Source organism: Thalassophryne amazonica, chromosome 17 (assembly GCF_902500255.1).
Source record: "Thalassophryne amazonica chromosome 17, fThaAma1.1, whole genome shotgun sequence".
NCBI classification, from domain to species: Eukaryota; Metazoa; Chordata; class Actinopteri; order Batrachoidiformes; family Batrachoididae; genus Thalassophryne; species Thalassophryne amazonica.
Genome location: NC_047119.1, coordinates 38,417,342 through 38,444,162, shown reverse-complemented (window position 1 = coordinate 38,444,162; position 26,821 = coordinate 38,417,342). Strand labels below are relative to the sequence as shown.

The window sequence follows — 26,821 nt, the reverse complement described above, 5'->3', positions numbered from 1 at the left end:
AGTAGCTATTGGCTGTCCTAAAAGTCTGTAGAACTCGTTAAATGACGTCATCGTCTAATTTGCATATCATTTGCATAAAATGATGTAACATGCTGTAGAAAAAAAGAATAATGTTGTTGGAGAGAATAATGTGAATACTATTGTGGCCTTGTGTTTATTTACTGCTTGTTATTGTTTTGTTGAAATAAAGTTTTGAAAAAAAACAGCAACAATTTAAAAGGGATTTGTTTTTTTAGTAAGAGAATCTCACAGTTATATAAATAAAATACAACATAAAAAAATAAAGTGGGAGTTACAAGAACGTGAGTAAAAACACCTTGATAATATTTAGAACTAAAAATAAACATGATTCCTGGTTCGTTTATTTATTTTGCCATTAAAATTGTCCATCACTTCTCAATATAAAATAACTTCTCAAGGCCAGGACTTCCCAAAGTATTCTCAATGTGAGTAGCACACTCTTATGGTGACTATATGTAATAGCAACAAGAAGCAAGCCCGCGTGCCATGAAGGTGCGTCAGTGAACACGCCCAACACAGCAAATTCAAAATCTGATTGTTTAAAAAAATATGGCAATCCGCAAAATAGTGCTCATTTGGGATTCAAACGAAAGTAGTGAATATGTTGTTATTAATATTATTATAGAGAATAGACAGGTGCATAAAACAAGTGTTTGGAAATATGAGTACAACCTTTATTTAGGTTAATTTACATTTACTGATTCAGAATGTATGAATAAAAATGGCATTAAATAAATTAATATACTGCTTTGTTTGAATAATGGCACTTTAACAGCACCGAGTAGAGGATCACATGTAGTATAAGAAACACTTTGTGAAAGAATCACCAGATCGCGCTGCACATTAAAATCAGTTACTGTAGAACACATTCTCAGAAAACGTCGCTATACAAACACATGATGTGAAACAACAAAATATTTTTCTTAGAGTAAAAGGAGATTTTAACCTTCTCAGAGATCCAGCCACTGAGAAATAAAAAAAGCAACTGAAATTTAAAAAGGCACAAACATTTTTTTTGTTGAGATCATTGGTGTTAAATTAGCAGCAAAGTCAGCAGACGCACGAGGAGCTTTGTAGTGTTTCTTCACTAAAACACAGATTTTTAAACACGCATTCACAATTGTCACCAAAATACAACACAAATAACTGATATGGCTCATTTTGTTTGAACCAAAACTAAAGAAAAGAAGAAAAAAAAAGGGCATGGAGTAATAACACAATGGAAAATGCGACAATTGTAAGTGGTAATGTTTCAATGTTGTAGAAGCAACAGGTCAAAGGTCATTCGCCTGCAGAGATGGGGCCAACTGGAGAGGCAGCGTCACTGTTTGGTCTTCACTAGAAAACAAAAAGATTTTTACTGAATTGGGAAAATACATTAATGCACAGTAATATACTCAGCAACAACATTTTACACTTTGTTGGACTTTAATGTCTGCAGCAGCATTCTGTTTTTTTTTTTTTTTCTTCTTCTTTTTCTTTGTAATGTCTGATTAACATCATTATGCCTCATAAGCACTTTCAGAGGTTTTTTTTTTTTTTTTTTGTAAAACACATGCATACACCCAAAGATAGTTACACACAGAGCAATGCCATCACAAGCATGTCCACCAGGGATATTCTATTAAAATACAAAGACGTCCAGTACTAGAAGAGTTCCTTAACTAAAGATCTGCAACATCACAATGTCAAACATGCATCATAATTCAGTGCCATAAATTTTGAAGTAGCTTAGAAGTTGTATCAATGTGAGTTTGAAGTCAATAACTGTCAATTAAAATAAAGAAAGTACAATTCAACAATATGTTTCTCCAGGTTGCACTGGAGTTGCGTCAGGAAGCGCATCCGGCGTAAAACTTGTGCCAAATACCAATGCAGATCTGGCTGTATCCACTGTGGTGACCCCGAACAAAAAAAGGGGAGTAGCTGAATGGGAAACAACAACAATTCAACAGTATGTCAACAATATTTATTGTTAATTTTTACACCATTTACAAAATAAATGTTCTTTTTTCATTTTAAGTAAAATAAAGTTTGCATTTAAATTTTGAAAAAGGCTATTTCCAATATAATGCTTAATTTGAGAAAAAAATAAAAAGTGCAGTTTGAGTTTCTTCAAATAAATGGACTACATTTATATGGCGCTTTTCTATCTGCATCAGACGTTCAAAGCGCCTTACAATAATAGAATAGAATAGAATGCTTTTATTGTCATTATACACAAGGTACAACGAAATTAAAAGACAACTCCCGTAGTGCAAAGGTGTAAAAAAGTAATATAAAGAGACAAATAAGAATATATACATGTATTTACAAAGGAGCCAGTAGGTGTATATAAATAGAAGTCTGCACTATTCATTGCATTTATTTTTTATAAAGGTGAATGCAATGAATAGTGCAGACTGTAGGCTAATGTGCATTCAATACCCATATTGCACTTGGGTAGAACATGTTGGTGAGTCTGGATGTGCGGGCCTTGATGGACCGGTACATCTTTCCTGAGGGCAGCAGTGAGAACAGGCTGTGCCCGGGGTGTGAGCCATCGAAGCTGATGCTTCTGGCCCTGCGCAGACATCTGGTGTTATAGATGTCTGACAGAGAGGACAGCTGCGCTCCTATGATGTTCTGTGCTGACTTCCTGACTCTCTCCAGAGCCTTCTTGTCAGCCTGAGAGCAGCTCCTGTACCACACCAAGATGTTGTTGGTGAGGACGCTCACATGCCTCACATTCACCCCGATGTCAGGATGCTGCCACACAGGGCGCTTACTACACACCAGGAGCAACTATGGGACCAAGGACCTTGCCGAAGGGCCCCTAGTGATTTTCCGGTCAGACTGGGACCCAAAGCAAGGATCCTCTGGTCTCAAGCCCAACAGCTCAAACATGAGACATCACCTGTTCCAGTTTCTTGGGAAGTGACTGATTGTCAGACGTATGGATCACGTTTGGCTCTTAGATCATGCATTTTCAGATTTCTCAAAAGATTTGTGCTTTGTCTCATGGTGCCGCTTCACAGTGCCACTTTTAATTATAGCCACCGTGTCAGAAGCTGCACAATAAATGATTGACTGGTTGAGTAGCGTCATGCGGGATGACTTACAATGGATGCGATTGGTTTGTGCATTTCCTGTGCACACAACTATGGTAAAGAGAAAGGCAAATGATGTGCAGTTAAATAAGACTGCCGTCAACGCAGGAAAGGTTGTGCAGCTTAAGACAGAACTGATCCATCAAAATCTAATAATATGTCTTAGTCCATATCAAATGGCATCTGGGTCCGGACCCGCACCACGGGCCGCCTATTTGTGATGGCAGATGTACACTTTCAGCAGTGGTGTTAATGATACCACTAGTTGAACACTCAGTTCAAAATGTCCTGTAAAAGTCTTTCCTGTGGATTACACGGCCTCATACCAAATAGACGTCCAGTTCAGAGTCTGATTGGCTTCTGCTGAGTGGCGGCAGAATGTCATCCAACGCGATGGTGGAGTTAGAATCTCGTCGATCTTCACTGTAACACAGGACAGACATAAATGACTGTTTATGAGTCCAAGGACAAATTTGCCATTTCTAAGCTTTATTTCTGATTGCAAGTATTAATGAAGTTCTTATGAGGTTTTATTTAAATTTAGACATTATGCATCATCCACTTATTTAAGTAGCCAAGATGTTTAGAGATTAAGGAATCAATAGATCTGAGGTAGTCGGGTGTCATCAGGATACAGTAGCTGATGTACAGTAGAAAAGTGAGTGCCACATTGTGCAATATCACATTAATGTCAAATGATCTGAAAGGACATTTGTCTCTCAATAACCACGACATCCGCTATCATTTCAGAAATGTTTGTGCTGGCTTGGTGGATTGGAAATTGGCCCAAGCACCTCAGAAGAGTAGTGGAACAAAAACTTGCTGTGTGAACGTAGCGTCACCTCATAACTGCCTTTAAGGGGTTTGTTTTAGCAAAGGTCAAGGAGAATGGGGTCACAGGTCAAAATTTTGGTTAATCTGTCAGGTGGATCCCCTACTCTTCTTAAATACTTTCTCCAGTTTCATCAAACTTGATATATCGATGACGGTCAACTCCAGAATTGCCTGTAAAGGACTTGTTTTGGCAAATGTCAAGGTCACTGCAGTCAAAAGGCAAATTTATCTTTTTTTTTTCACTCCGATGTCATACTGTTGACCAAACTTGGCACACATCTGTAGGTGGGTTCTGAAATTTCCCAGGTAAGGTCTAATTTGCCATATGTCAATCACTGGGGTCAAAGGTCAACATTTATCACACCAATTTACCCTTTGGACACACTCTTCTCATTCAAATGAATGGGAAGAGTGTGTCCAAACCTTTGACTGGTAATGTACATCAATCTTGGCATACAAAGTCAAATGTGCCAAAGATCAGTCATTGGGGTCAAGGTCATATTTGCCTGTCTGACTGTTGGCTTTCTCCTTCCAGGTCCTTTTGCTGATTTTTATCCATTGTGGCATGTCAACCAAGGCTGACATGAAAACTGGTGTTAAAAAATTAATTTTGGCAACAGTCAAGGTCAAAGAATTTCAATTTCAACCTGATTCAAACCAAATCTGGCACACACTTTGATGGATTCCAGAATTTTCCTGGCAAAGTCAGCCAAGATGTCAATGATTTGGGTGAAGGTCAAAGTCACTGGGGTGAAATTTTAGGTTACCATAACCTTACAGTCTTCATGCCCACAGGTACTACTACCTAGTTTCTCTCTAAATTGACAAGTGTGTGTCCTATTAGGAACAGTTAAAAAGAAACGCATCAATCAGTACTAAACAGAAACAGTTTGGTACTGCATAATACTTTTGCTTCAAGCAGGTTTACTTCAAAAACAGTCTGACAGTAAACAAAGCAAACTAATGAGGGAAGCTTCAAAGACACCAACGACAACTCTGAAGGAGTTACAAGTTTCTATGGATCCAATTGGAGAAACTGGGCACAGAACCTTTGAATAGAAACTCAAAGTTTTGAGTAAATAAAAAAATAAAAAATATTTAGAAAAAAAATTATCAGTTATTTTTCTGAAACTGTTAAGGTCCCGTTTCTGGACATGAGTAATCAAACTCTCTTAACTCTGTGTGAAAATGTAACAATTGGAACAGAAATCCATTTGGACCCTTGCACACTACCTATTAGCAGCGTCCTCTTCATCACCCATTTTTGACTCGAAAGACGCACCAGGTTTTGGAACCAGGTCAGGCTGCTTGCCAGAAGTGAAAACTACTGCAAAAGCACATTTAGCAAAATCAGTTTAGACAAGAAAGTGGGTGCAACACGTGCACTTGACATGTTTGATTCAGAGTTGTACAAATTCATTCTACGTGATTCAGTCTTACTATAAAACTGTGTGTGGGTCTGCGCAGCCTGGACAACTCAGCACGTCTATCCAAACTAATGACTGTGTCCTTGATGGACACACAACCCTTCTATCAAGTTTAATCCATAGTGGCTCAAAAACTGTAGGCGTTAAACAATTATGACCTTGTGTTTAACCTTTCAAGGTCAAAAAGGACATGTGACCAACAGAGTTGTGATACAAGTGTTCATATTATAATTTTATAGTAACCATTGGTGTATCTTTAAGCAAATCATCAGAATAGTCATTTGCATTAGAACAAAATTTTGACCTTGGCATGCGAGTTTGGCTTTTAACCGATTTTGCTCAAAAACCAAACCACTTCGGCCTCAAATGGCCCTCATTCATTCCAACAAGTTTGGTCCACATGGGATCAAATATTTTTGTTATTTTGTTTACTACAAGTGTAGCAATGCCTGATAAAGTAATCACATGCCTGCTTACCATTGCTATCCAAGTTGTCCATGCTTTGAGCCTTCTTCTCCTCCGCCTCCTCTTTCAATGGGGAGAGGAACTCCTGTGAGGCGGATCTCAGCGCGTGTACAGAATTCCTCTTCCTCTTCGATGACGCTCCTCTCAGAGCTGAGACACACAAAAAGAAGCTGACTGGTCAGAGTTCTTCAGGAGCTCATGATCACTATGATGTAATGTTGCTCGACTTACGGTGGATCTTCTTGAATACAGCTGAACTCATAAATTTCAGAAATCTGTCTGCGTAAAAACTGGGCCTGTGAACTGACACAGTGTCCTGAAAGGCAAAGAAACAAACGTGTGGCCAAAAACAGACAAATAAACAAAAAACATGGAGGAGGAGAAACAGTTACATACCCCATCATGTACAAGAGCTTTCCAGGAGTGTTCCACCTTCTTAATGAACCTAATAACAATAAATGTGATTATCATTAATACATGTTTTTAACAAGAGCAAACAGATTTCTGACGTCCCCCAATCCAGATCACCTCCAAAATTCAGTGGAGTCTTCCATTTCCATGTCATCTGTGGTGCATATTTGGTGAAATTCTGTGAAGTAGTTTTGATGTAATCCTTCAAATCTATATAAAGGGAAATCTTGATCCAGAATCCGGATCACCTCCAGAATGGATTTAATGGATTCCTCCATGCCCTAATATCTATCTGTGGTGCAAATTTGGTGAGAAGCCATGAAGTAGTTTTGACGTAATCCTGCAAAGCTTATGAAATGAAATCCTGAGCCAGAATCTGGATCTGGATCCGGATCACCTCCAAAATTCAGTGGAGTCTTCCATGTCCATGCCATCTGTGGTGCATATTTGGTGAAATTCTGTGAAGTGGTTTTGATGTAATCCTTCAAAGCCTATATAAAGGGAAATCTTGATCCAGATCACCTCCGGAATGGATTTAATGGATTCTTCCATGCCCTAATATCTATCTGTGGTGAAACCCTCATCAAAATCCATGTAGTAGTTTTGACGTAATCCTGCTAAAAGACAGACAAATAAATAAATAAATGCAGATAATTTTATTATGTCCAAGGCAAATGCAATTAATCATCCGTGAATAATATTTCTCTAATCCACCTCAGTGAAGGTTTTCTGTAAAGTCTAGAACACTTAAAAACCATTCGCCTCACGTACACAGCCCTAAATGATCACACCCTCTTTAACTAGACTAAAATTAAAAGCAGATTCTGATGTTAGGAACTGCACATTTCTGTGTCCTCCACCTGTGGAAAGTGTTATTAATTCATAAAAGTATTAAAGCATATACATATAATTAAAAGGCGCCTCAATTTAGCGCATGTGTACGATTGATGGCAGTGACCGTGAGCTACGTTTAACTTGATCACAAAGGTGATGGAGTGCTCACATGCGAATTCGTCCAAGATTTTATTCTGGAGAGCAGGTGTGTGCAATATGAAAGTGATACCTGCATGCACTGATGAGTTATTGTGGTAGGAAGGCTTTGAATGGGACCTACTATGAAATGGGTCACAAAGGTCAGAGAGCATTCACATGCAAATTAGTCCAAGATTTTGTTACAGACAGCACATGTATCCGATGGGAGAGCGATATCTGTACGCATTGATGAATTATTGCATCAACAAGCATCTGACTAGGATCTATTGTTAAATAAGTCACTGAGGTCGTAAAGGTCACAGAGCACGTGCGTGTCAGCTCCTCCAGAGAGCATGTGTATCCAACATAAAACTGACACCTCGAAGCCTTTAGTTATTTTGGCGGCAAGGTTTTGACCGTGACCCACTTTTAAGTAGGTCAAAGTGTCACAAGAGCATTTGTGTTTAAACTCTTTAGATGATTATAGACTGTAACTTACCTTTTTTTAAAGATTTTTTTGACAAAAAAAAAAAAAAAAATAGTATAGTATATCATCTGATAATCCAGATAATTCCAGTTGGGAGGCACTTGGGGTTTATAATTCCACAGAATTGCAAACTAAAGTATTAAATGACCCCCGACTCACCCCACGCTTTTTTTTTCTTGTAATTATAATCGAAAAAATTTGAGCTTTAGCTAATGCCTGAATTATATTGCATAAATAAAAATTCCAAATCATATCAAATTATTCCAAAATAATGAGCCTTTAAGGGTGCTAATAAATTCCTGTTTCCATCCCAGAAGCTCACCTGTACGACTGAAGGATGTCAATGATTCCCAAAAAGATGAGGAGATTTTCATCCTTATGTTTAGCCGGGATTCCTCCCAAACTGGGAAACAGAAACAAATAATAAGAAAATTAAAATATAAAATAAAAAAGACAGTCACAAACATCAATGAGCCAAGAGGTGTTCAGTGTTTCTACAACCACAAGGTGAAGATGAATTTCTTCAAAAATGGAAACATTTAGATGACCATGACAGTAAACATCAGGTGAAAATTCTCCTGGTTGGAATTTGACTGACTGATGTGATTTAAATGAAGAGTGAACTGTTTGATTTCATTAACAGGATGCAGAGTATAAAGTTTATGTTCTGTCGTTTGAAGGCCCAACAACTTATTTGTGTTGATCTTTGTGTTACACAGGTGCGATGAAAGAGGATGAAGGTTTCCTCTGAATTACAAATCTGGGGATGTGGTGTGCACATTTATACGTTATGTCAACATGGCATGCCTGAAAACCTGCGCATCCTATTAAAGAAGATGCTAACCGTGATTAGCATTAACATATGTGGACACGCTAATAGCGGTTAGCACTAACGGCTACTGGTTGACGTCACCTTGCACATAACCAATCACTGACCGCACAGCACCTGAGTTTGAATGTCCTTGAAGGTCACATGTAACAATGTCCTACATCAATAGATAAATAAATACCGCTATCTTCTCTATTGGTAATTCCTAGAACACTTTCAGCTGTGAAGTACAACACAGCAGAAATGTCATGTTTGTGCCATTTGCCACAACTTTTTGTTCATGAAGAAGTTATAGAATGTAATAACCTTCTGAACCCTTTTAGCTTGATAATTCCAACATCCTACAATTTAAACACATGTAGGCATGTTTCCTTGGACTTTTCCCATTGCTTGGGGCTTCAACACTGAGGTGTTGCTGGTTCACACCCAGAGAAATGCATCACATATCCAGAATGTTGCAGCTGACGTTCCCTTAGAATGGAAGTGATACTCCTCAGAGTATCCTTCAGTAACTGTTTGAGACAAAGTCATTCAAGCCATACCCAAGGATGCTCCAAAGAGACCCAGTCCCAAAGACATCTCACCATCACATTAGGTCACAGGTTAATGTCCAATTCTCCACCAAAGAGGAAGCACTAGAAACCTAAAGATTTGGATGTTTTGTTCTCCTGCAAAGACACTGGCATCACCAAAAACCTCTGTCCCAGTGACCTCAAGACTCCATCAGCACACCCCAAAGGGCTATAACTCTCAAAGACTGAGGAACCAGAGACATGACTGAACATCTCTACAAACTTCACCACATACAGATACATTTCTGATGGCCGAGTCCAGGAAGTCATTGAAAGCCTGGATCATAGACTTAATGCAGGAACTCTCGAACCCAGACACTCTGGCTGCTTAAAGGACTGCAGTCAGGAAATTCACTGATTCTGCAAAGATCACAGCATCATTCACGAAGTCAAGGTCAATAGACCTTTCCTCACCAACAAAGGCACCTAAGCTGCTGGACTCTACTTAGTCCATGCAAACAGTGTAGGAGCCAGAACACATCCCTGAGGAATACCAAAATTTAATGGCAAGAAGTGAATTCACACTAAATTATGTCATTAATGTATATTCCAGGGTATTTGTTTTTAACCCTACAAAGTCAGAAAACCAAAACAAACAAATACAAAGCCGGAGAGATAAAGTCCAACAGGTTTGCTCACGTATCATCATCAGTCACGGGTTCGGGATCCTTCACGTTCCCCTGGATGGACTCGCGGGCGGTGGAGTAGAGGACTTTCTGTCCTTTCCTGCTGTCGCAGCGGTTTCCCCTGCAAAGAGGCCTCCGGTCCAGAACATGGATTCCCAGCAGCAGACTGTAGTCCATGATCTTAAAGCTCTCCAGAACCTGATAAGAAACAAAGTAAACCACCAGAATAAGTGCAATTCAAACAAAAGAACAATGAAAAGAATTTCCATAGAATCACAGAGCATGTTCGTAATAACTGCAGGAATAATTTTTGGAATTTGGTTGCAGTGTTTGTACATATGTGGAATAAAGACGGTTATTTTGGCAGAAATGTATAGCTTACATAGTTTTGATTTGATTTAATTTCTAATTTGGTGAAACTGTCTGTCTGCAAAAGCCATTAAACAGCAAAACAGCCAAAGATGTTTTTTTTTTCTTTAGGCTGCTCCCATTTGCTTGGGATCACCTCATCAGACCCCTTATGGATCCACATAAGAGTTCATATATTGATTATGTACAGAATACAGTGCGCTCTATTAACTAGTTTACATTTACACATTGTTTCCAATCTTGCTCTATGTCTGGTTAGACATGGATGTCTTTGCTACTCAGTCTCTTTGGGGAATCCTTGGGATACCTTGGGACTTTGTGCCAACTTACAGAAACTCAGACAAGGGCTATTACTGACAATGCGAGGAAAAAGTGAGGTCCAATATTATGGCCATGTGGTGCACCTCCCTGAGCATAATCCAGTTTGTAGGTGCCTAAGCGTCAAGGAACCCAGCAACTGGAAAAGGCCACCAAGTGTCACCCACATGTCACCTTACTTCACAAAACTCAAGTTTCCTTCTCCTCAAAATTGTTAGCTGTGCACATTTTACGTGGGAGCAATTACTGATTGGTCTTCTTTTTTCTTCAGAGTATGTCCCTTTTTCCCCAAAATATGAACATGATGGTGGTACAACATGGTGACCTCCATGAGGGATCCATTTCCATGTAGATATCAAGTCCCAACCTATAGCCGTCTAAAATTAAGCCTAGCCCAAAAAGTTGCATTTCCTTGAGTGGCTGCCTAAGGATGACTCCAAAAGTGAGCAGGTTCCTATAGAAACCCATATTAAAATGTCCAAAGTTAGAAGAAAAATAAACATAGTTACAGCCTGGTACAAAAAACAGTTTTGGACCCCCCATGACAGCTCTTCAGTTGGTGATATTTTTTCTTATGATTACAACCCATCAGTCCACAAAGTTATGAATAATTAGTGGTGGGGTGGCTTTGAGTGACAGGTAGTGTGTGTGATGCTGAGCCAAGTCCAGAGTTCCACTTGCTGTGGCTGCTAGCTGTTGTAGATGACCATTTCTGACCTTTCTGATAATTTTGCTTGAAATATCTGGAATATATGACTTGTTGTGGGATTAACTGTTCTAACAGATCAAAGAATTCTGTGCTATAGTAATTCAGTGGAGTGAAATTTTCATGTTATTAAATGTGAGGCATCATTGTAAAGCACGATAGAAATGCACTCCTTTCTGCCAACTTAATTTTCAACCCAGTGGCAGTTTGAAGAATGATCCCACTCATTTCCAGGCAGAGAGGTATACAAGTTATAAATTGATTAAAAATAATAAACTAAGTTTAGTTTTCACAATTGGTATTGGATTTTTTTTTTCTTCCCACCCACAGAGTAAATATGTCTTACACAAGCCCCGTGGTGAACTTTGGAGAACATCCAATCAGGTCCCAGTTAACAGCGCTAAACCGGTCCAACGGTACAGGACAATCCTCACAATCCCTCTGACCAAACACTGATGTCAGGAAGTAACTCCTGCAAACAAAGAGGCCTTTATTTACCACTGTGTTACTTAACTGCGGCCAAGTAAGAGCACAGTGCACCAAGACGGCGCAGGTTTGCACCGTAGCTGCTTCGCCTGATAATACGAGTTAGGTACTTTGCTCTGCGCTAGGGTAATCCAGAGTTAAACGGCTGCCATTGTTTCACTTTTAGCAAATACCAGGCAGGCGCTAAAACAGTTTAGAAAGAGATTTAAGGTGTGCGGGGGCTGTTGGAAATGGTTACACAACTTTATCACAGGTCCAGAATTGTGTGGTGAACTTAAAGGGGTCACATAATGCACCTTTTCAGCAAGATAAGGATAATAATTAACTTAAAAACATAATTACCCTGCACGTCAGCAAAGCTAGGGATTGTTTTCACTGGTGTGTGTGTGTGTGTGAGTGAGAGAGAGAGAGAGAGAGAGAGAGAGAGAGAGAGAGAGAGAGAGAGAGATCATTCAAACTTGGTAGGAATGTTACCTGGATAGATATCTAGAGGTGATTAAAACAGAGTAGTCTGAGTAAAGATCTAGCAAAACATGGTCTGAAAAAGACCTTTTTTGGTAAATCTCAACACTCAAGAAGCCTAGATGGATCAAATTTGGTGGGAATATTACTTGGATAGATATCTATAGACGATTAGAACTGGGAGTTGTTTGGTCAAAGGTCTAGGAAAGCATGGTCTGAGAAAAAAAAACCCAAAACTTTTTGTGTTTGTATCTCCACAACCAAGACAACTAAATGGATGATCTAAAGCATATATTGATCAGCAAAACAATTGTGATTGATTGGTATGAAAGACTTCATAATGAAGTCACACAGACGTCACACGCAGTCAAAAACACCCTTATAGACATATGTATATATACGTTCTTGTACATTTATATCATGGTGTATAGAGAGCACATGGTATCCATCAGCCCTTTGACGCCTTTATTCACTAAAGTTTGCAGCTAAAACTACTCCACAGCAACCTCTTCAAAAACAATAAATATTTTCAGACCCAATAATTTGCATTTTGTTGTAAATGGAAACGAGACTGTGTTTGCCACACCTCCCTGTCCAAAGGGAGAGGGGGTGTTGCAATGCAAATATGATTGCATGATATCTAGTATGATGAACAGCATATTTCAGCTATTTGGAATGTGAACAAACCCGACAGTCCCGCTGCAGGGTCTTCATCAGGGCATTGTAGGTCTCTGCATTGAAGTACAGGCCCTCATGCATCTCGTGGAAGTCCAGGTCTTTGAATGTGGGTGAGGACTTGGCTCGCTCCTTGCGTGAGGCACGCCTTTTGTACGAGGAGCCCTTCAGGTCGTACTTGTAGTGCATCTTGATGGCGCGCGGAAGCACATTGTTCATCACCACCATGCGGATGGTCACGCCTCCACATTGGATGCAGTAAAGGCCGTAAAACTTGGGCAGCAACGTTCTTGGGTTCTGATTCAGGTTCTACAATGAGGACAGGGATACAGAGAGGTCATTTTACATGGCAACGTATTGACAAATGGCAGAATAGGATGTGCTATGGGAGCTGATTCTCAAAAACTTGGACAGAAAGGTTACATCTCTCCTGGAAAAGAAACAGGTAAACTTTAGTTCTAACATTCAAACGTGCAAAGGCAGAAAACTGAGACCTTGACTGAAGTATCATATTATTCTGAATATAAGACGTGCTTTGTTTTCTCTTAGAAATACATGAGAAAAACATTGGGATGTCTTATAATCAGGGCCGCCCATCTTATATTTAGGTCAATACAATATTTACGCTAATAAGTGTTGTTCTGGTATGGGAATAAAAGCTAAAAATTTTGACAAACAATAGCGTCTGAAGTTTCCGAAAAATGGATCAAATTCAACTACCTTAAATTATATTCTATTGGTTCTCTTTGTTCATTCTAGTCTGCCTCAAAATTCACTTTCAACAGAAATTTCATAATTCAAATGAAGTTAAAAAAAAACAAAGCAAAACAAAAAAGAAAGCCATATGATTTTATTTAACAAATAAAACATTATTGGGGGAAATTTTAGCCACTATCAGTGCGGGTAAAAATTTAATTAATTTATAGCAGAGTGTCTGAGTTCCTGTGTTAATCTGAATTTTAATAGTGCACCATTTTTGTTGATTCCTGATTTTAATTATTGCATTCCCAGTGAGGCTCACCATGTAGTAACCAGGCAGCAGTTTCTGCAGGAACTCGGCCTCTTTAGGCTGCACCGTCTTAATGATGAACTCATCGTCGCTGGTCAGGTAGAACCAGGAACTGCTGGCCCCCGGGTTTGACAGCTCGATCAGAGGCTCATTACAGATGGAATACTGAAAGTCACAATCAGAATTCAATCAAAATGACCTGAAATCTCAGTCTAAATGTGCTTAATCATTGTGGTTCTGATGTATCTGAGGTGTTTTGGGGAGTTTTCTGATACTGACCAAATAGTCATCCGGTTTGATGCCAAACAGCTCTCTGAAGTAACGAAAGGCGAGCGGCGCATACGTTTTCAGACGGAAATCTGGGAAGTGATGTGCAGGAGTCAGGTTGCTGCCCTCACTGAACGAATGAAGAAACAAACAAAATTGGTGGAAATCTTTTGATTTGTTACATGATAGATACTCCAATATCATTCAAATATTTTAGTACTAATTTAATTTAGCAGGCTTAATCAAAGTAGGCCACGGTAATCAGAAAGGCCATGGTGGATTAGTGGTTAGCACTGTTGTCTCACAGCAAGAAGGTCATGGGATCAATCCCCACCTTTGGACATTATTTAAGTCCCACCTAAAGATGAATCCAGTGATGTTTCAGGTTCAAGGGTCAAAGGTGAAGGTCACAGCACAAGTCCATTTTTACCCAGTGCAACTAGATTGGGGGAGGGGGGAGCTTATAACTCATGAATCAGAGGAAATGTACTTCTACGAGTTACCATTAGACATGAATAGGAAGCTATCTGTGGCCTTTCAAAACATATTGCATTTCACTTAGAGTGACCTTGAATGTTAGACTCAAGGTCATTCAAGATTCAATCATTTATGGTGGCTAAATGGTACCAGATTGGCCGATGGTTACTATTAGAAATGAACAGGAAGTCATCTGTGGCTTTCAAAATATATCATCTCATTTCATCTAGGTCATTCAAGATTTGATCATTTATTGTAGATAAATAGTACCAGACAGGCCTGTGGTTACTTTTTGAAATGACCTTCAACACTGTTAAAGAAAGTTCTCAAAGTATTAGTCATTTAAGAGCAACACTTTGCAAAATTAATAACAGGTATGTGTGTGTTCGTGAGCACACCTGGGCAGGAAAACGCTCTCCACCACAGAGAAGTCCTGCATGAGGACATCTCGGTCTGGTTTGGAGCTGAGATTTCCCACAGCGAAGCCGATGGCCAGCTGGATGGCACCTTTCAGTGCAGCTGCTGTCGGCTGCAAGACACCAGACGACAAAAAAAAAAAAAAAAAAAGCTTCGACTTTTAGAGAAGAATTTTTTTTTTAAATCTGCTTTTTAAACTTAAAAGCAATTGCACTGCTGATTATTATCACAGAAACATTGTATTGGCCCAAGTATTTGGCAACTCCTTATTTTTCAGAGGGGATATAAAAAGAAGAATACCATCTTGTATTTGGGTCAGTGCAATTTGTGGAGTCATATCTTAGTTGCTTAAGTTAGAGCCACACTATGCAGAGTGTTAACATCAAATTGAGCTGGAAACATTAGTCCTGACAGTTAAATTTGAAATAAAACAGTATAATAATGGCACCTCCTTACCTTTTTATGATCCTTTGACAATTTAATGGACTCTATTCCTACACTGTCAACAGTGGTGCTCGACATCTCTCAGGTAGAGTGAACTCGATATGAGGGAAGTTATGATGTTCCTCCAACTGTACCCGTGAACAAGTTCCCGTTTCACCGCAGCGATGACGATTTCACCGGATTTTACTGAAACGGTGCAGCTGCACTGCTCCTGAACAAATAAACAGGTGAAACAAAGTGACATTTGGATTAATGTCAATGCAAAGTGCATGACCAACGACCACGCTGCAATCAGAGCGTCAGAAACAACCTCTTCTTCCTGCAAGAAACTCAAGAAGTATAAATCTTACTCCAGTGCAGGACTCGCAGGTTTTTCAGTGTGCAGACCTTTCTGTCGTGGTAGTCGATCTGCTCTGAGGGTTCCTCAGTGTTTGCACCAGCCTAAATTCACAGTCCTCTTACAGGATCCTTTGCAACACCTGCTAATCCCAATTTGGAAGGATTAGAAATCCATTACATATTAAATCTCCCTGGTTTCATAACGTTCCACAGAGGGGACTCTATTCTCACAAATGCAGCAACCTCAGAAATGGGGGGATGAATCAAAACACAGCCCAAAGTAAGAACATTACCGGTTATACTTTTATTTGTCTTTTCACATAAATTAGTAGTTTTATAGATTCACAGAAGATCCAGAAGTGCCTCAAATAGCAATTCTAGGCAACTGTTCAGGATGTGAATTAAGAAATATGCAGAACATTAAAAAAAAGTCAAAAACATTCAAAACAACATTTTATAAGAACAAAAATGAGAACATTCACTCCTGATTCTATATTGGGAATACGAGGTCTGTCAATAAAGTATAGGTCCTTTTTATTTTTTTCAAAAACTATATGGATTTCATTCATATGTTTTTACGTCAGACATGCTTGAACCCTCGTGCGCATGCGTGAGTTTTTCCACGCCTGTCGGCGACGTCATTCGCCTGTGAGCACTCCTTGTGGGAGGAGTCGTCCAGCCCCTCGTCGGAATTCCTTTGTCTGAGAAGTTGCTGAGAGACTGGCGCTTTGTTTGATTAAAATTTTTTCTAAACCTGTGAGGCACATCGAAGTGGACACGGTTCGAAAAATTAAGCTGGTTTTCGGTGAAAATTTTAACGGCTGATGAGAGATTTTGAGGTGATACTGTCACTTTAAGGACTTCCCACAGTGCAAGACATCGGGCAGCGCTCCCAGGCGCCGTCGTCAGCCTGTTTCAAGCTGAAAACCTCCACATTTCAGGCTCTATTGATCCAGGACGTCGTGAGAGAACAGAGAAGTTTCAGAAGAAGTCGGTTTCAGCATTTTATCCGGATATTCCACTGTTAAAGGAGATTTTTTTAATGAAAGACGGGCGGACGGGTCCACACGTCGGGATGCAGCCGGCGCAGTGCGGCGGCACAGGAAAAACACCTCCGTGTTGATAACCATTTGTAAAATCCAGGCGGCTTTTGATGGCTTTCAGTGGAGTGAGTATATGAGAAATTGTTTAACAGCTGGACATGTTCCAACTTGTCCTTAAGGCTTCCAACAGAGGTGTTTTTCCTGTGGCGGAGCGTCGCAGCGGCTGCGAGCCGACGCTGCAATCCGTCCGCACGTCTTTCATTAAAAAAATCTCCTTTAACAGTGGAATATCCGGATAAAATGCTGAAACCAACTTCTTCTGAAACTTCTCTGTTCTCTCACGACGTCCTGGATCAATAGAGCCTGAAATGTGGAGGTTTTCAGCTTGAAACAGGCTGACCACGGTGCCTGAGAGTGCTGCGCGACGTCTCGCACCGTGGGAAGTCCTTAAAGCAACAGTATCACCTCAAAATCTCTCATCAGCCGTTAACATTTTCACCGAAAACCAGCTTAATTTCTCGAACCGTGTCCATTTCGATGTGCCTCACAGGTTTAGAAAAAATTTTAATCAAACAAAGCGCCAGTCTCTCAGCAACTTCTCAGACAAAGGAATTCCAACGAGGGGCTGGACGACTCCTCCCACAAGGAGTGCTCACAGGCGAATGACGTCACCGACAGGCGTGGAAAAACTCACGCATGCACACGAGGGTTCACGCATGTCTGACGTAAAAACATATGAATGAAATCCATATAGTTTTTGAAAAAAATAAAAAGGACCTATACTTTATTGACAGACCTCGTATAATCGATCCTCCCATTTATAGTACTCAATAGTTCCACCGTATTTATTTAAAAATGGCTCATCATGTTTTCAGTATGTCAGGTAGCAAGAGACATATATACGAGGTCTATCAGAAAAGTATCCTACCTTTTTATTTTTTTAAAAAACTATATGGATTTGAATGACGTGCGATTACACCAATCATGCTTGAACCCTCGTGCGCATGCGTGAGTTTTTTTCACGCGTGTTGGTGACGTCATTTCCCTGTGGGCAGGCCTTGAGTGAGATGTGGTCCCACCCTCTCAGCTGAATTCCTTTGTTTCACACACTGCTGGAGACAGCGCGCGTTGCTTTATCAAAATTTTTTCTGGACCTGTGAGGAATATCCGAGTGGACACTATTTGAGAAATTAAGCTGGTTTTCAGTGAAAAGTTTAACGGCTGATGAGAGATTATGGGGTGTTTCTGTCGCTGTAAGGACTTCCCACGGAGCGGGACGTCGCGCAGCGCTTCCAGGCGCCGTCGTCGGCCTGTTTCGACCTGAAAACATCCTAATTTAAGGCTTAATTCACCCAGGACATCGTGAGAGAACAGAGAAGATTCAGAAGAGGCCGGCATGAGGACTTTATGCGGACATTCCACTGTTTAAGGACATTTTGTAATGAAAGACGTGCGCGCAAATTCGCCGAGTCGTTTCCGTGACGACTCGGCGAATCTGTGTGCGCCGCGACAGGAAAAACACCTCCGTGTTGAAAACCATTTGTAAAATTCAGGCGGCTTTTGATGGCTTTCAACAAGTGAGTAACTAAGAAATTGTTTAACAGCTTGGGCATGTTCCAACTTGCCCGTTAAGGTTTCCAACGGAGGTGTTTTCCCTGTCGCGACCCCCCGCGGTCGGGTCCGGCCCGATATGCGACTCTGCCTGCACGTTCTTTCATTACAAAATGTCCATTAACAATGGAATGTCCGAATAAACTCCTCATGCCGACTTCTTATGAAAGTTCTCTGTTCTCTGATGACTTACTGGGTCAGCAGAGCCTGAAATATGGAAGTTTTCAACTTGAAACGGTGAGATGCTGCCGCCTCGAAGCGCAGATCGCCGTCAGGCACCGTGGGCCATCCTTAAAGCAACACTACCAGAACAAAATCTCTCATCAGCCGTTAAAGTTTTTACCGAAAACCAGCTGAATTTATCGAATGGTGTCCACTCAGTTGTGCCTTACAGTTTTGAAAAAATTTTTATCAAACAAAGCAGCAGTCTCTGAGCCATTCCTAAACAATGAAAAAAATCGACGAGAGGGTGGGCGACTCCTTACTCAAAGACTGCCCATAGGCGAATGACGTAACCGACAGGCGTGAAAAAACTCTCACATGCCCACGAGGGTTCAAGCATGTCTGATGTAATCACACGTGATTCAAATCCATATGGTTTTTGAAAAAAATAATAAGGTCGGATACTTTTCTAATAGACCTCGTATATATATATATATATATATATATATATATATATATATATATATATATATATATATATATATATATATATATATATATATATATATACACACACACACACTCAACAAAAATATAAACGCAACACTTTTGGTTTTGCTCCCATTTTGTATGAGATGAACTCAAAGATCTAAAACTTTTTCCACATACACAATATCCCTCAAATATTGTTCACAAACCAGTCTAAATCTGTGATAGTGAGCACTTCTCCTTTGCTGAGATAATCCATCCCACCTCACAGGTGTGCCATATCAAGATGCTGATTAGACACCATGATTAGTGCACAGGTGTGCCTTAGACTGCCCACAATAAAAGGCCACTCTGAAAGGTGCAGTTTTATCACACAGCACAATGCCACAGATGTCGCAAGATTTGAGGGAGCGTGCAATTGGCATGCTGACAGCAGGAATGTCAACCAGAGCTGTTGCTCGTGTATTGAATGTTCATTTCTCTACCATAAGTCGTCTCCAAAGGTGTTTCAGAGAATTTGGCAGTACATCCAACCAGCCTCACAACCGCAGACCACGTGTAACCACACCAGCCCAGGACCTCCACATCCAGCATGTTCACCTCCAAGATCGTCTGAGACCAGCCACTCGGACAGCTGCTGAAACAATTGGTTTGCATAACCAAAGAATTTCTGCACAAACTGTCAGAAACCGTCTCAGGGAAGCTCATCTGCATGCTTGTCGTCCTCATCGGGGTCTCGACCTGACTCCAGTTCGTCGTTGTAACCGACTTGAGTGGGCAAATGCTCACATTCGCTGGCGTTTGGCACGTTGGAGAGGTGTTCTCTTCACGGATGAATCCCGGTTCACACTGTCCAGGGCAGATGGCAGACAGCATGTGTGGCGTTGTGTGGGTGAGCGGTTTTCTGATGTCAATGTTGTGGATCGAGTGGCCCATGGTGGCGGTGGGGTTATGGTATGGGCAGGCGTCTGTTATGGACAAAGAACACAGGTGCATTTTATTGATGGCATTTTGAATGCACAGAGGTACCGTGACGAGATCCTGAGGCCCATTGTTGTGCCATACATCCAAGAACATCACCTCATGTTGCAGCAGGATAATGCACGGCCCCATGTTGCAAGGATCTGTACACAATTCTTGGAAGCTGAAAATGTCCCAGTTCTTGCATGGCCGGCATACTCACCGGACATGTCACCCATTGAGCATGTTTGGAATGCTCTGGCCGGCGTATACGACAGCGTGTACCAGTTCCTGCCAATATCCAGCAACTTTGCACAGCCATTGAAGAGGAGTGGACCAACATTCCACAGGCCACAATTGACAACCTGATCAACTCTATGCGGAGATGTGTTGCACTGCATGAGGCAAATGGTGGTCACACCACATACTGACTGGTATCCCCCCCAATAAAACAAAACTGCACCTTCAAGAATGGCCTTTTATTGTGGACAGTCTAAGGCACACCTGTGCACTAATCATGGTGTCTAATCAGCATCTTGATATGGCACACCTGTGAGGTGGGATGGATTATCTCAGCAAAGGAGAAGTGCTCACTATCACAGATTTAGACTGGTTAGTGAACAATATTTGAGGGAAATGGTGATATTGTGTATATGGAAAAAGTTTTAGATCTTTGAGTTCATCTCATACAAAATGGGAGCAAAACCAAAAGTGTTGCATTTATATTTTTGTTGAGTGTATATATATATATATATATATATATATATATATATATATATATATATAAATGACCTGTTCTGTTCAGTATGCAACAAATGATTATTTTTACAACTGATTAATCAATCAATTAGTTTCTTGACTACTATCAGTTACTGATTAACTGATTAGCTGTTAGGACAATAAGATCCCAGAAAAATGGTAAAAAAAAAAAAAAAAAAAGTCAATCAATTTTTTCCTGAGCTCAAGATCTGTGCATAACCCAGAAATATTCAGTTTACAGTCAGATATTAGTGAAGAAAGTAGTAAAATTAATGTCAGAAGCTGAGGTCAAAGAATTTGGCTTTTTTTTTTAATTACTGAAAAATATCAATTGATTATCAAAATAGTTGTTGATTAATTCAATAGTCAATTAATAATTGATTATTCTATTCGGCAGTGCTCGCATGATCTTACACAAAAGAAGTATTGGGGCAGATCTAGCTTCAGGTGAAAAGAGAAGGGGGGGTGTTACTTGGGGGCACCGGGAACATACACCTGGCCACTTCCGGAAAAACAAACAAACAAACAAACAAAAACCTATGGCCGTTTTTGTGCATTCTAAGGCAATCTGAGAATCTAACTATGGACTCTATAGAGCTGCCACTAGAATATGTAGCATCTTAACTGAGCCGAACAAAATGCCACCTTATAATCTGTCTCTCTGTTATACTGCAGAGTACAGTGAAGGCTACTTCACCAGAAAACTGGTCTGAAAGCAATTTCTGAAACCTGGCAACAAAAGCCTGTAGGCACATAAGGGTTGAGCTTGTTCAGGTTGGATTCTGTGATGCCAAAACACAACCGTGTGACCTTTAGAGCAGCTGCCTCAGGCAGAAAGGCACTATAGAAATAAATGGACCGCAATTATATTTCCATGTAATGGAGGTGCTCAGAGTGCACAGTGACACCTCACACACTTATGTCAGGGTGGCTGCACGCCAACACCACAAACAACTTGGGGCTTAAGGAAAGTGAACCATGAAGCTTCTGGTCACAACTCCGCCTCTCTATCCTCCGGCTCATCACCTCTCCAGTTAAATGAACACATTAACATTTAGATGAGAACTGCCATTGTACAAAACAGTGTATTAACACTGTAGCTCTCTTGCATCCATGGACATCCATCCATCTACGTGTAAGTGCAGACAATATAACTTCAAGATTTTTCATCCGATTTGGACCAAGTTTGGTGAAATGTTTGAGGGTCAGCCAAGGACAAAGTGATTTAATTTACACTCTAGATTTTGTAACTGTAAGGAAAGCGTTCACACAGCTGCTGTTAGGAGTGAAAGCAAGGTACTGTGACGCATCTTTGCATCAGTGCTTGCAAACGTCAATTACTTCCTCCTGCACTCAGTCTGCATGTAAAGTGTTTGAAGATGATCTTGCATCAGGATGTGGTCTTGTGGTCTGACAAGGTGAGGATGAAATGGTTTCACAAGAGTTCACGAGAAAGTCTGAAATGCTTAAATGCTTTGTTCCTGCAGAGGCCTGAAATAGAAGCTAAAGTGACAAACAAACCCGCTGAACACTGCTCCTTTCATAAAAAAAAAAAAAAAACAACAACAACAACAGCCTGAAGCAGCTTAAACGGGGCTAATTACACACACAGGTACAGTTTGTCCTGCAGAACCGGACACACTGTAAAACTGGGACAATACAACTTGGATTTAGAATTACAATGACATCATTTACCCGCTGCATATAATACAAAGAAGTTTAATCAAATTACAGATGGTGTTGTTTGTGATTCTTCAGGCCCCATCACACTTAGCACGAATGAGCACAAATAAAGCCGAATCAGCAGGAATGGGCACAAAAAGCCTAAATTCAAGACATAGTCGGGAGGGGAACATATTCCGCCAGCCGTGTGCAAATAACCAGAACGTAGGCCGAAGTGGTCTGACCATGGTCTACACCCAGTCGGGTGGTTCCCTCCTCATCCATGTTGCATTGGTGGAGCCACTTGACACATTCGGCTCACAATCGTGTTGCATTGATGGGCCACTCGGTTGCATTTGGCCCCACTTGGGACATTGTGGGGGCACTCAGGTGCATTCCAGCTCATCCGTGCCACATCCAGGGCATTCGGCTGGGTTCTGTATTGGCTGGCCATTGCGGTATGTCAGCCGACCCCATTCAGGTGTTTCGAATGCTGACACTGCAGTCAGACTGCATTTCGATCGTCGTTCAAGCTTTTTCCAATTCGAAATGCACCTCCACAGTTGGGTGCATGTGCTCTGTATTCGGCCTGGCTGCGCAAATGCACTTGACTGTGTGGGTTGCACTCAGATAGCTGTCCGAGGTGTCTGAATCCTACACGACTTTGGCCGAATGGCAGTGGAATTTTCATTCAGTCTGCATTTGGGCTCATTTCGTCTCTAGCGTGACGGGGATTCCGACATTCGGAGCAGCCACAAGACTGTGCCTGCCTGTTCGACTGCTCTGCGAATGCTGTCCAACGTTTCCCAATGCACCTTGACACTTGCCGAGTGTGGTTCGAATTGTCATTCGGCTGAGATTCTGCTTCATTCGTGCTGTGACGGGAGATTAATGTTGTTGATTCATTTCCCACCAACTTCATGAACTCTGTCAAGTAGTTTGAATGAAACTGTACGTTAACTAATAACTACCTGATTGTTTTTGTTATTTTCCATACAATAAAATAAAACAAATGAAAACCTAAGGTCTAGTTTAAATGAATCAGAAGTGGTACAAATCCTCATATTTATGCAGGAACCAACTTTTTTCCCGCCTTTTTCCTCTCAAGTTAATAACATTGTCAGTTAATAAAAAAAATACTTATTTTTCCCATTTAATTATTTTACAGGAGTGAATGAAATACCAAAAACAGTTGACAATTTTGTCCTCATTTAATTCGTAAGTTGAATAGAAATATTTATTGTTCCTGAATCAACAATCATCAAAATAGCTGACAATTATTTTTTGCCATTGATTGACTCATCCTGCAAATCAATGATCATATTTTTTCTATCAACTGCCGAATTATATTAACTGATTATAAAAAATAATTTCTTTGCAGACTGAACAATTATGTAAACTGATCAGCAAAACAGGTGACGTTTTATTAATTAACTCACCATTTTTATTGAAAACTGGTGTCATGATGGTAAATGTCATTTAATCACCGAAATAGTTGACAATTATTTTTTCCATTAACTTAATGATTTGTTAAGCCATTATAAAAGTAACTGACACTACTGATTAATCATGTAAGCTAATTGTAAAATATACTTTTTTTTGGTTAAAAATAACCAGCACTGTGCCATACATATTTGCATTAAGTTTGTATACGTTTGCATAAAAAAATTGCACAAAGTCTGTTTTTGCACAACACAATAATACGATCATCAGCTCGCTTAACAAGGTGAGTACCTAACATCGATCTAGAGTCAGAAATCGAAAAATAAACTAAAGACTAAAGCGGAAGAACTCACATACGACCTGCAGCTCTTTTTCACACAAGAAAACGACGACGATTTCTCCCAGTTTATTACCGACATTTGACTTTCTGTTTTTTTCTCTGAGGGAAGTGCAGTATTTCCTCTGCTGATGAAGTCAGCTCATCTTCCTGACAAACACCCACACACAATTTGTTTTTTTCACCGCTCAGTTTAACGATCAAAGTCAACAGGTGACAGGTGGCTCCGCCTTCAAAATAAAAGCCCCCTCTAAAAACCGGATATGTTTGTTCTGCAGCTACCACAAAGAGACAGTTGAGATCAACAAGTCAGCGGTGTTTGCTGTTTAAAAAGCAGCTGTAGATGGAGAAAGGGAGGGAAAAAAATGCCTGCAGTAGGGTGTCAAATTGGTGGCCCCGGGACCAGATTAGGTACACAAACCAGCAGTTTACACTGTACAGAACGTATGTTGCTAAAGGTGGGTACAGCATGCTCAGTCTCAAAAAGAATTCAAAGATGTCATTTTGACAAAAAAGAAAAATGATATATATATATATATATATATATATATATATATATATATACTGCCAGTCAAAAGTGTGGGCACACTGTCCCGAAATTTCACTTATCATCAGTGATACCGATTGAGAAGTTATACAATTTCATGTTAAAGCATGAAATGTGTCACATTATAATGTGATATCGCAAATTTACTTTTCCTGGTGTGGAAACTTTATGCCTCACTCTATTTGCACTTATTTCTGGACATATTTAAAAAATGTGCGTAAACATTTGTTTGCCTGCTAGAAATTCTGACTATCACTGTATAAATTTAAAAATTTATAATGTCATATATTTAGAATATGCAAAAAAAAAAAAATATGGGGTGTATTTACATATTTTAAGCACTGTCTTTTGTCAAAATGTATCACCAACCACAGTACTAAGATTGTAGAACATGCTTCAGCAACTTTAATTAATTAATTTATTTTTTGACCCATTTTTACACACATTCTTTTAGTTTCCACCTGATTTGGAGTCCCCTATTTAATGTCCCTTCTTTTTGGGTGTTGAAGCTGTTCATGAAAACTTTTTTTTTTTTTTTGCAGCTTTTGAGCAGCCTTGTTTTGAGTCACTATATTGGTGCAGCTGTGCTTATTGGACACAGTTGGGGGTCACAATCTGCCCTCAGTGCTGCTGGAAGGCCTTCAGACACCTGAAACAACAAAATAAAGAAAGGAATTATTGTTTTGCAAAAGAAAACTGTGGGACTACTGCAGGACTTTTACTGTAAATAACTGGTGATGGAATGTGATGGGATTCTGTACTGTGATCATGTTATGAATAAAATAAAAAATAGCTCATCCAAATAATTTTACTAGAGGTGTGAGATGATTAAAAGCCTCATAATGTCTATCTTTTCAGCAAGCTAATATAGCTCACCATCTTAAGAGCAACTTTAATACATTTTTAAAAATAATAAATTTATTTATATAGCACTTTCAAAAAAGGGCCAAAGGGCAACTTGAATTACAAATCTATCACAGAACAGAAAAAATTACCAAAGAACTCCAAATCGAAACAAAGAACTGCCTCAATAACAGTGTCACTATACATATAAAATCCTAGTAAATTAAATGATATAGAGCTAATTGCAAATAACTGAAAATGTGATTTTTAAATTTGAATTTAAATGGTTCAGCAGAATTAGGCCGGATCTGTCAAACATAAGAGATATTGGTTTTTCATCATTTTGTATAAACTGTTATGTGTTATGGTTGTTAGGTTTAGGAATGTGAGAATTCTTATTGTTAGGATTATAGGGTTCCTTTTATTTGAGTTGGGGTTGTCGTGTATCTGTGATTATCATAGCAAAAAGTACAAAAGGATTAAAGGAGGCATCATCAAGCCTGAAAACATACTTTATCCGGCCGTCATGTGTTTATTTATAATATAAGCACCTTTTTTCTCACCTTCATGCTACCGATGTTCAGCTGTGTGATTCCCAGAGGTCAGCTGGCTCATGTTCTTCATTTTTTGGAAGAGCCAATTCATCCATTGCTTCATTACCTTCTCCTCCATTTCCAGGTCCTCCAGCTCTTTATGTAGATTTCTGACAACCTTTAACATCATGTCTGCTTTGGCCCTCAGTACCTGGAGCTCCTTCCTCACCTGAACAACATCACATTACTTTTTAGGTACTAGGAGACTAAACTGAGGATCACTGAGTGGACTGAAAACATCACTGTGGCTTCCTACGTCCGAAATAAGCCATAAGGCTTGTTGGTGCCAGTGTCACAGACTGAACGCCCCCCGACAGATTGGCCCCCCCTGCCTTCACTGCATGTGTAATTTCAGAGAATCAGCAGCGATTCACAGATTATCACCTCATTTTTGCTTAAAACTGCACTCCAGTCATCGTCTATCTCAGCGACAGATCTCTGAAGCTTTTGTTCAACAATCATTTCCACACAAATTCAACATTATTTCATAATAAAAGATGGGGGAACAATCAGTGTGCCACAGCAGCACGTCTGAGTCTGACTTTCTGAGTCTGACTCTCTACACCCAAAGTGATCTAAGGGAATAATGTGATTATTAACCATCAGATGACAAAGTAAAACCTCTTAAATCATTCTAAAGTCAGTTTTAAGCAGAATAAAGGCGATAATC

The 26,821-nt window shown here is 40.0% G+C and overlaps 1 protein-coding gene across 5 annotated transcripts; it reads right to left on the bottom strand.

Annotated features, from left to right (window-relative positions):
* Positions 1 to 673: 673 nt before the first annotated feature.
* On the bottom strand, positions 674 to 24,367 carry pip5k1ba (phosphatidylinositol-4-phosphate 5-kinase, type I, beta a). Of its 5 annotated transcripts, none has more exons than XM_034192484.1 (14): positions 24,185 to 24,367; positions 15,376 to 15,574; positions 14,901 to 15,031; positions 14,038 to 14,155; positions 13,771 to 13,923; positions 12,762 to 13,058; positions 9,747 to 9,931; positions 8,029 to 8,109; positions 6,233 to 6,281; positions 6,068 to 6,152; positions 5,849 to 5,986; positions 5,178 to 5,271; positions 3,437 to 3,533; positions 674 to 1,354 (listed from the first exon to the last, which is right to left on the bottom strand). In XM_034192484.1, exons 2-14 carry the CDS (start codon positions 15,439 to 15,441, stop codon positions 1,343 to 1,345), a joined length of 1,506 nt encoding a protein of 501 aa, XP_034048375.1. In that variant the 5' UTR covers positions 15,442 to 15,574; positions 24,185 to 24,367; the 3' UTR covers positions 674 to 1,342. The 5 variants fall into 5 exon arrangements, with proteins under 5 accessions (XP_034048375.1, XP_034048377.1, XP_034048376.1 ...); XM_034192486.1 differs by having other exon boundaries at positions 674 to 1,359; positions 24,185 to 24,366; XM_034192485.1 differs by lacking the exon at positions 24,185 to 24,367 and adding an exon at positions 15,714 to 16,071.
* Positions 24,368 to 26,821: the final 2,454 nt, after the last annotated feature.